Raw genomic sequence first — 10721 nt, 5'->3', positions numbered from 1 at the left:
AATACTTGTTTCTAACGAGAAGCATAGGCTGCCGGGCGCCATGAGCAAGGCGATTGCGGTTCATGTCGCTATAGAACGGTCTTTCGATGCGTTCTTGAAACGTTGCGTCGATGACGGCATCACCATTGGGTCCGAGGCCTGCGTGCCGCCCGCGTTCCTCGGGCCGCTCCCGGTCAACGCGCGCTACGTGCTCATCCTGCGGGACCCGCGCGCCGTTGTCGTCAGCTGGGCTCATTACAACGAACGTGTCAACCTGACGTCGCAAGGGAAAGCCTCCGAGGACTACATAATCGAAACGGTGCCGAAGTGCGCCGCGCTCGTGTCGCTCCGCTACTACTGGCACGACGAGTTGGTCCGGCGGACGCACCCGAGCCTGATTTTGTTCTACGAGGATCTCGCCGCGAACCCCGTCGACGAGTACTACCGGCTCGCGTCGTTCCTGGGGGTCAGCCTCGAGCCCGACGTCATGCTCGGCGTCATCCACCGGACGTCGGCCGCGTCCATGAAGAAGGACGAGCAGCACCACCGGCTCCCGGGCCCGAACCGACCCGGCACCCCGCGAGCGAAAGTGCGGTCCGCGACGCCCGACGCCTTCCGCGAGGAAGTTTCAGCCCGAGCCTGGGCCAACGCGACGGCGGCGATGGCGCCGCTCCTCCACCCGGCGCTGCGGATGAAGTGGCTCTACAACGACCTCGATGTGAAGTTCCTGGGGCTCAATTTCGCTTACACTACCGTGACGTCGAACTTGAAGACGTCGGTGGAATGACAGCCGCAGAGCAGCGTCGTCATCCGCTCCGCGAGGTACGAGTTCCCGTCCGCGAAGACGCGCGTGCCCAGCGGGAGGTTGGCGAGCTGGAAGCGCCAGGGCCGGTAGGGGCGCGTGCGATTGAGCACCGCCGCGTACGCGTCGCCGACGCACGCCCAGTTGTAGCGCGTGAGCGTGCACCACTCGTGGTCGCTCGCCGACACGACGTCGTAGTTCTCCCGCAATTTCTTGCTCCAATCTGAAATCCCCGGGGTCCTTTGGGCCACGCGGGCGTCCCGTCGCCGGCGCCCCACAGGGGTCCACGCCGTGGAGAGCTCCGCGGACGGTCCCGAAGTCGCGACGACGCCGAGCGCGAGGAGCAAGTACGGGTTCATCTTCGCGTGAGCTGCGTAACTGGTATGGCGCGAATGCCTGTGAGGGGGGCATGAGGGTAATGGTCTCGGTCGCGGAGCGCGAGGAGCGGGGCGCGGCTCGGGAGAGCGTCGGGGGCGCGCGGGGCTCGGCGGCGCGACGAAGGCGGTTCCTCGTCGGCGACGCCTTCACGATGAATCGCGAGGCCGGGCCTCGCACGCCCCCCGAGAGCCGAGGCCGTGCGCGCGCGGGTTGCCCGACTCGAAAAGGGCGGGCAACGAGCCCTGGGCGCCGGCGCGGCACGGCTCGTCGCCCGAAGTCAGTCGATCTTTTTGTCGAGACTCGACATCCAAGGCCGATACCTAGGAACCCCGGCTGTTTAATCACTGTTTAAGGGTATAAAGATGCTTTCCCGAATGCTGGTGTGTGCTTGCGCCAGAGTCAAACACCACGCCAGCGCCCAGGATTCGGGTCGTCAGGCGCGACAGGCGCCGAACGAATTGCAGTAGACGAGGCTTCGGCGCACACAGACGTCTTTCAACTGACCGAGCGGTTCGCAAAAAGCCTCCCGCGTGTTTAGCGGGAACATGCTTCCGAAAGTCGCGTCGACGGATCCGTTCACGCACGAGAGCAGGCGGTCGCCGCTCAAACGGGAGAGGTCGCACAGCTCCGAGGCGTTTCTGGTCGGCCGGTGCGCGAGGCCGTAGATACACGCAAGCTGGGTCGCTTGGTCCTCGCCGTGGTCGCAGCGCCTCGCGTCCTCGGTCGCGGGGACGTTCCTTAAATTGTCCGAGACGAGCCTGAGCATGACGAAGCACACGTTGGCGAAACCAAACGGCGCGTCGGCGCAGGGCGTGTACCACGGAATAACCCCGCCAAACCGCGGCGCGGACCACGAGAAATACGAATGGTAGGCGCCCGACGCGCACGCGTCCGCGTGCGACGCCGTCGGGGCCCTCGCGCAAGTCGCGAGGACGAACCGATGGAACACATCCGGATCGATCAGCAAGATGGGCCGCGGGGGTAGCCACATCTCTGGGTTGTACTTTGGCCATCCGAGAGTCCGGGTCGCGGCGAGAAGGAACGCCGCGTGTCCCGCTCCGTGGCACGTCTTGTAGAGAAAGCTCTTTGAGTTGGTGAGAAAAACGCATTTTCGACTCGAGCCCCAAATCCCGGAGAAGGACCGGCCAGAACGATCGCCCGCTCACGTGCGCGCGATGGCGCAGGCTCCAAGTCCACACTGCTCCGTGGATCGAGGAGCCAAAGGAATCATCGCGGTAAGACGTCGAGGATATCACTCACGGCCCAGTTTTTCAGCTGATGGACCGCCCAGATGCCGAGGAGATGGTGCGGCCCGAGGCCCCAATCTAGCTGCCCCGGGTACTGCCGATACACGACGCGCGTCACGCCCCGCAGGCCCAGGTCCCGATACGCCTCACCGAAACGGACGAACAGCGACGAAACATTTAGTGCGCCGCGACCAGCCCTCGTTTCCTCGTTCCATAGCTGCAGCCAGGTTTTTTCGAGCGCCGCTACGTGCTTGCGGTCGCGCTCCGAGACGTGCGACTCGCCGGCGTCGAGTCGGCGACCGCGTGCGCGGCCCACACCGTGTTCTACGCGCACTCGAAACATGGATCCGTGGCGCCCCGTCGCGCCGCCGCGCGTCCGACCAGAAACCTCCATCGTGCCCAGGCGGACCGATGGCGCGACTTCGCTCAGCTTTGGAACCAGCTCTGTCACCAGCGCCGAGCCTAAGACCAAGAAGAACCAGCGCATCCATCGCATGGTACAGGTAATCTCTGATTAGCTAGGAAAGTAGCACCCGAAGGAGAGAGCGAGAATAAGCTGCTGTTTATTATTTATTGTCTCAGCCCTTTCGACACGCGCTCCTTATGTGCAGGTGATATAGAGGTTGCTGCCACGAGCGCTGGCTATGACTCGTATAGGGAACCACCGCTGTAATTTGGGCCGCCGATACAATTTGGGCCGACCGTTCACGATTGGATGGCTCGCAGTTTATTTTATACGGTCCGCTCAATCTTGGGCCGCTCAAGCCGTTCATTCACAGTATAATTTCGCGACCGGCCCAAGATTGAGCGGTGGTTCCCTACCGAGGAATTACTCGGGGTGGTGAAACGTACTGTTCTACTCGTCAGGCTCGCTCTCTAGAATAGAAGCTTTCAGCAACAATGTGGTATCCCATTCTGGTATCCCATTCAGACACTGGCATCCATCAAACATCAATCGATCTATCCGCAGGACGCATCTGAGCGGCCGAGAGTGGGCCCGGCCGCAGCCCAGGTCCCGCGCGCCCAGAGGACCACCACAGCCAGCAGTCTTATTTAGCTTAGAAAGTTAGGATAGTTTACTAGCTTCCTTGAAGAGCTTGTTCAGCTCGACGATGCTCAAGAGCGTCGGCTCCGGATCGTCGTCGCCGCCGGCGGCGCCCGCGCGGGTCCGCGGCGGCATTGTAGGAAGGCGAGGCGCCGGTGTCCTCGCCGCTGCGCCGCGCGCGAGCCGCGCGGGCGCTGGTGGAGCCTGGACCGGAGCGCGGCGCGGCGCCGGGCTCTGCGGCGGCGCGCGCTCTGGTTCCAGGGGCTATCCGCCGCTCGCGAGCGGTGGATCTGCTGCAGCCGGCGCGCTCTGCGCGCAGGTCTGCAGCGGTGTAGCTGCGCACAGCTAGCAGGTGTAGCGCGGTGGCTCACAGCGCGAAAGCGGGAGCATAACCCAGATCAGAGTGAGACTGATACATAAACTTTCCAACGCTTCGTCCAACAATGATGTTCAAAAGTATCTTGAGATGCTAGTTCAATGTATTTGAAAAACGATGGCACGTCCAATCGAGTTGCACTGCCACCCTCTTGCCCTTAGCGAATAAAGATTGCGAGCTGAGCGAAGAGATGAACGTGATCCTTGTCCTCGCGTGGCTCGAGCGGTGCGTGGCGTTGACGGTGCTCATCACGGGCGGTAACGGCGGCATCGGATCGGAGCTCGCGATCAAGTTCGCCGCGGCGGGCCATGACGTGATCGTCGCCTGCCGCGGGCGGTCCGCGCACGTCCACGAGCGCATCGTTGAGGAGCGGCTCGAGTCGCGCGCGCGCATCGTCCTCGGCCTCGACGTCCTCGACGACGCCAAGGTGGACGCCTTCTTCGACTCGCTCAAAGCCGAGGGCGTCGTCCTCGACATCCTAGTGAACGCCGCGGGCGCGCGCGCGCGGCGTCCGCCTCTTGTGCGGTCGTCGCCCCGCGCGCGCCCGCGCGGCGACCGGCGTTTCGTAGGTCGCGACGTGGCAGCTGGCGATGGAGACGTTCCCGGGAGCGACGGAGCCCATGCAGCTCGGCGGCCTAGACCTCAAACTCGTGGAACAGGTCTTCGCAATCAACGCCGTCGGGCCAATCCGCGTGACCCAGGCGGTCCTGAGCCGTGACCTCCTCAAAATGCCGGGGGGCAAGGTCCGCTCACATCTCGTCCAAGCTCGGCAGCATCGCGAGCAACACCGCGACGGGCGGGATCTACGCCTACCGCATGTCCAAGTCCGCGCTCAACGCCGCGGGCAAGTCCATGGCCGTCGACCTCAAGGCCCGCGGCGTCGCCGTCGCCCTCCTCGTCCCCGGCTACGTCGCGACGCCCATGAATGGCGACAAGGGCGACGTCACCGCCGAGGCCAGCGCGCGCGGCCTCTACGCGCGCATCGTCGACGACCTGAGCCTCACAAACTCCGGGACCTTCTTCGGCACCGACGGCGCTCCAGTCCCCTGGTGACCACGGAACGCGCCTGTTCTCCGCTGGGTCCCATTCTGGATGATATGGCTCCGTTCACAACACGCTGAGTCACTGTGGGGCATTCTCCTTTTCCTCTGGCATTTCGCTATCTCTGGCAGATGCGAGAGCGGAATGCATTGTTGTTTGAACTTTGTGAGCTGTAAATCGGATGGGGCCCCTCCTTCCTTTTCCTCATTTCCCTGTCTTTCTCTCTTAGCTGGCTTAAGAGCCCAATGAGAGCTATACAACAGCCGGCTCGAATTCCCGAGATCAAGAGGTGCATTGCGCAGCACACAAAATCCGTATAGTTATTTTCTTTTTACCTTCTGCTCGAGGTGCTCGAGGCATGCACGATCTGTAGAGGGAACTAGCTACTAGTAGGCTATTAGTACCCTGGTTTCCACTGGCTAGCTGATTCTGGACTTCTTCCGCTTCCTCATCACCGACTAACTCCCGCTTAATCTCATCTCGAGAGACGCTGTCGGACCACATCGGCCGCCGAGCTCAACAATCTATGGGTGCGCCAGCGGGATATGTTAATACGAAAGGCCACGTGGACGGAAACTATGAGTCTCTTGAACGCAGATTCTGGGTGTATTTAGTTCGATTTATTTATTTGTTTACTTCCTGGCGGCAGCAGTTGCGATGTCGCAGCCGTCTGAAATGAGCTCCATTGCGGCGACGCAGCACGACGACGGACGCGCGTCCAAGTTTGGGACGACGACAAGAGGCAGCCGCGCCGGCGCCGAGACCGGACAAGGTTGGAATCGCTGCGGTAATCTTCGATCGAGGGCACGCTCCTGGACGACGAGCTCCCGCGCGGCCCGCTCGAGGCGCTAGGCGTCGACGACCTCACCTGGAGCGTCGGTCATCGGCGCGCGGCCCAACGCGTGGTCCACGGCGATCCTCGAGGCGCTCGGCGTCCGAGACGTGGACGAGCATGCGGCGCGGCTCCAGGAGATTCTCGGCGCGCGCGCTCGTCGACGCCGCGCTCGTCCTTCGAGAAGACGATGCGCGCCATGTCCGCGACGTCGAACACGGGAAGCCGTTCCTCAAGGCGGCGGAGAAGTTGGGCGTGGACCCGCGGCGCTAGACTCTCTGAGAGAGAGCGTCAGAAAGCCATCATGGCGTCGCCGCTCCCGCGCCGCATCAACGTCATCAGCTACAACCTGTGGTTAATCCCCTTCTCCGGCGCCTGGAACTTCGGGCGCGTCGACCGCTGCCGGGACCGCGTCAAGTTTGAAACCGCCAAACTCGAGCGCGAGGCGCCGAGCGACCTGCAGATCGTCGCGCTGCAGGAGGCCCGGGCCTTCCGCGCAGGCCTGACCTGCCCCGTGCTCTGGCTCATGCACAAGTTCGAGGGCCTGCTGCTGCGCCGCGGCGCCCGCGGCGGCGTCGAGCCGCTGATGTGGCGCTACGCGAAGAATTTGATCAGCGCGCTCTCCGCACTGTGGCCCTGGGTCCCCGGCGCGCGGCACGTCATCTAGTGCCTCAAGAGGCGCGAGGCGCTAGCGACCATCGGCCTGCCCTGGCACACGAGCGGCCGCGGCGCCTTCGCGGAACACCTGAACTTTGCGAATCCGCCGCTCTTGATGGACAGCGTGGTGGCGAAGAGCTCAGCGACATCGATAGAGAGATAGCCTCATCTCAGTGAACTGTAGTGCACCTTACCCACTAGGCTCCTACTGCTTCTCCTGCTAGTATCCACCTTCCTTCCCTTGATACACTCTAGTCCAGTTTCAAGTCTCACAGACATCGGCTAGGGTGCATCTCGGGTTATAGGGTTATCACAGACAGCGAACTGAGGGAGGGTACAGCCAGCAGAGGCAGAAGTAGCATAGCGCTCTTCTGCTCCTGCTCGGGCTTATGCAGCTGACATCCGTCGGTCTGGCCATTCTTGATGTAGCAGTCAAGCCATTTGCCACCGCGGAATTTGACCTGCCACTGGTTCCTCGACACGGGCTTGTTGCACGTGTACACGTAGCGCACGTCGTCGACGATGATCTCGTGCTGGGCGACCTTGAAGGGGCGCCCTTGCCGGTGCGGCGCGTCTCCCATGACGCTCTCCATAGGGGCTCCCACTCTCTCAAACCTTCAGTGGGCCAAGGTCAGGGCGAAGGTGCTGCTCCAGATTTTTGTTGCAGAGCAAGCTTGACAGCACCACTTCCTGAGCACAGTCACCACTGGCATAAAATCCTTCAATAATTATTGTTGGACTAGTGATTGAATGGTCGGACGGGCATGGACGGCTCCTAAGTAGAGCGGACGAGCGACGGCCGCATTTCCCGCTAATCATTACCACTGCACCGTGTGCCGCCTGGCCATCGAACACCCCCTACGTGAGCGTCACGAGGCCGTGAGCCACCACAGAGGCCTCGTCGAGGAGCAGCAAGCTGAAGCGCCGGTCGCCGCGCACCAAATTTTTCGGCAATTTCTCATCGTGCCAACGGGGCAATTCAATACAGTCGCCCAAGTTTCTGAAAGCGGGGCAATGCTAACGCTGCCGATCACAAAACGCTATTCATGCTTGAGGATCTGCGAGCGTACGGATTTCCAATAGTCCTTGCCGATTCATGGGAAGAAATTACACCCGAAGCACTTGAAAGGTGGTGGGCAGGATATTCACCTAAGCTTGATGGCACAGGCGCTAAACCGCTACTTTATAATCGATGACAAAATGAGAAAAATAAAACTAATGTGATAACCTGACCACTGGAGCTATATATACGTTGTTTCATAGTTGTATATCTCCACAAGCACACGCGTAGTTGTGGCCTAGTCGCGCGTACAAGTTGTAATCATCTTTAAAGCCTTGGCACACGGCGGCAAGCGTATGATGCGTACAAAGTGTATCTTTCAGCGTAGAACTGGTCTTATGCGGCGCAATAGTTCCGCGTGAATATATCTCTGGGGAACCACCAGTGCATTTTCCCCATCCTTCATTGAGCATTTTTGTCAGAGTTGGCGATTTTCTTGCCGTGGTCTCAAAACTCGTTTGAGAATCTATGTCAATGATGCTGTCCCAGCGAGCGCCCGGCTGAGACACACATGTATGCTTGGTGGCCGTATCCGTGTGAAATCGGAAACGACTGCGGTTTATGTTGTGTAGGTAATGCAAAAATGAGTTAACACTCGTAACAGTGTAATTTTCTTTACGAAAGTGCCCTCGATGCATCTGATCAGCCCATGCACTTACTGCGCGTTTCCACGGATCGCGTATGGTCAAAACATTGTGGACTGACGCATCATATTGACGTGTGACACCACTCAACTGTAACTGCAAGTCTCTCTCAGTGCCCCACCCATAATTACAGGGTGTGTCAGCCACTTCAGGACGGGCTTGATTGGTGCTTGGCAAAGGAATGCCTAATACACCAGCTTGACGCGCCACGACAGTTCGTATCATTGAGGAACCGCCTTTTGGAAAAGAGCAGAATGACACATTATCAGCGCGCAGCACAGTGAACCCAAATAATGACGGCTTTTTAAAGACCGATATTTCTCTTTTTAAAGACCATAATGTTGTCTTCGATAATTCTGTAAACTTCCGAGCGAAAAATTTGTGATGGTTTTGTGCCAAATTTATACCTGCTATAGCATCATTTGTTTCGGTGAATGCCCTCGGGTGTCCCGTTCTATTGTGATTAGAAAAATCAGAGTACGTCAGGCTTGCACTTGTAATGTGTTCACTGCCGAACTCTCCAATAAGCTCATTTTGGACAACAGTTTCATCAGGTGTACATCCAAGAGTAGATTTCTTACGGCGAGGACATTCGTTGTACTTTGATTCCAATGATGTCTGGTTTTGCACCGCAAGGTACCGTGCGTGCAAAGCAGAAAGGGTAACCCATTGTGACCCTCGTAAAAAAGGCTGTTTTTCAAACGCATACGGAGTTCGTAAATCGTTAGATTTTGCAAGAAAAGACTGAACGTAGCTGACGTGACGTGCGTTTTTAGAAGTCAAGAAATTATGGAAATTGCTGCATGGTTGGGTTGGAATACAGCTGTCGGACAAAAACTGCACAAAGTCGGTATCGTTATTTTTTAACAGCGCGTGTTGCATCAAAACTACCATGGCGGTGTACAGCGACCATTGTGTGCGTGCAGGGTTTTCGACTGGGCCAGGAATGGAAGTGCCGTCAAAAAAACTGCTGCCAAATTGTGTTCTATGCATTCCTGAGTAAACGGTTACTGAGTAACTGCCCGGCGCGCATTCAGAAAAATATGATTCCCATATCGATGCCAATGGAATACCGTCTTTCGCAATAAACACATAACTTGTGTGCAGCGCTTCTGTAAGTAGGATGTAAGACACCGCGAGGAACACGCAGAGAGTGCTACGCTTGACAAAAAACATGTCTCTATGCTTGCACCGGCAATACAAACTACGAGAACAACCGCCTGCGCTATTCAGGAACCGTCCAACCAAATTTGATCCAACCGGCCGAGTCTAGTGCGATCCTAGCCACAGGTGGATCAAAATTGGTTAGAATCAAATTTGGTTGGCCGGTTCCTGTAAAAGCGTGTCGCCAAAGTGTCTGGGACCCGAATGGCGAGCCCTCGCAGCCTGAGCAAATTGGCTGCCGGTGATATAATTTTGCGCTGGTGAGGTCGTCTTGATATTCTTACGGGGGGCGGTCCCAGCCGAGCGGAGTCCGTCTTGATATAATTTTGCGCCGGCCGGGGGGTCCGTCTCAGACTCCAGACACGTATGCTTACGCCGGGGCAAGCCGAGGGGTCGAGTCGACGCCGGCGCGGCGGGCCTCACGAGGCGTCATCCCACTCTCGGCTGGTCCCAGGAGGCCCTTCGGGCAAGCGATGTCGTCTGGGGTCAGCAGATGCGCCCCTACGAGCCTCCGGGCTGACACGGGCGTGGTGCGCGGGCGACCAACGCGCGTAAGACAATTTGTCTTTCGTGCCCGGGCGGCAAATCCGCTCGATTTGCTGGCTGGAGAGAGAGAGTTTTGGTAAATCTTTCACGATTTGCTACGAAATCGTCATTTAACTCCTCAAACAAATTAATTGCTTCAAGATATTTTTATTTAACTTCCGGCCGTGCCCCACCAGCTCCTGTAGTTTTTTTTTATGGGGTGGCATCCGCTCTTAATCGCCCTCGCAGCGTGCGCGCACGCGAAGTGGCACGTCATCCACGGCAGCCACACCAGCCACAACGAGCGCCGCGGGCCCGGAAACAACCGGTACCTCACCTACAACGAGACCGAGGGCCTTAACAACCAGCGCATCGCGCTGGAGAACGCGCGCCTCATGGCCATCCTGCTGAACCGGACCCTCGTCGTCCCGGACACGATCCCACCCCACGACGCCGGCGACCCCTTCCCGACGAAGACCTGCCGCGTCTTCACCTGCGACTCGCTGCGCGTGCCGTGGGTGTCGCAGCGCTACTTCGAGGACCACCGGAAGCGGTGGCCCACGCGGATCCGCGACGACGCGGCGCGATGCGGCGACGTGGCCACCTGCGAAGACTTCCTGCTCGATCCGCCGAAAAACGTGGTCGTCGAGGTCCCCGTTGACAAGACCATGTACCACATGAGCCTGAGTTCTCCGAAGCGGTGGGTCCTCTCGAAGATGAAGGACGACCGAGAGCTCAACCCCAACGTGCTGACCGTCAACAGCCGCCTGATCACCCGGGCGAAGATGATCGTGGACAAGCTCGGCGCGGCCTACGACGCGGCGCATCTCCGGACGGGCGACTACTTCGACGCCTTGTATACCGACGAAGTGGCGCGCGGGGCCGTGATTCAACGTCGCTTCGACTTGAGTGTGCCGCCGCGCGCGCTCGTTCCAAACAACCTATCCGTGCCTCGAGACCGCTCTGAGAGA

General features: G+C 59.2%; 2 protein-coding genes across 2 annotated transcripts in view; both read left to right on the top strand.

The window, feature by feature from the left end:
- Positions 1-4017: 4017 nt before the first annotated feature.
- Positions 4018-4880, top strand: AURANDRAFT_59584 (hypothetical protein; the record flags this gene model as incomplete). The annotated part of the gene is made up of 3 exons (XM_009043309.1): positions 4018-4308; positions 4454-4570; positions 4593-4880. The coding sequence occupies 3 exons, from the start codon at positions 4018-4020 to the stop codon at positions 4878-4880; spliced, it is 696 nt and encodes a 231-aa protein (XP_009041557.1).
- Positions 4881-9965: 5085 nt separating this feature from the next.
- Positions 9966-10721, top strand: part of AURANDRAFT_67739 (hypothetical protein) — a gene marked incomplete at both ends in the record, with an annotated part of 1413 nt that continues 657 nt past the window's right edge. The window contains one exon of the mRNA XM_009043310.1: positions 9966-10606. Coding sequence (XP_009041558.1) covers positions 9966-10606 — 641 coding nt within the window. The remainder of the gene's footprint in view (positions 10607-10721) is intronic.

The sequence above is a fragment of the Aureococcus anophagefferens genome (assembly GCF_000186865.1).
Source record: "Aureococcus anophagefferens unplaced genomic scaffold AURANscaffold_49, whole genome shotgun sequence".
Lineage (NCBI taxonomy): Eukaryota > Pelagophyceae > Pelagomonadales > Pelagomonadaceae > Aureococcus > Aureococcus anophagefferens.
Note: the sequence above shows the minus strand (reverse complement) of the source record. Positions and strands in the feature narration are given on the sequence as shown.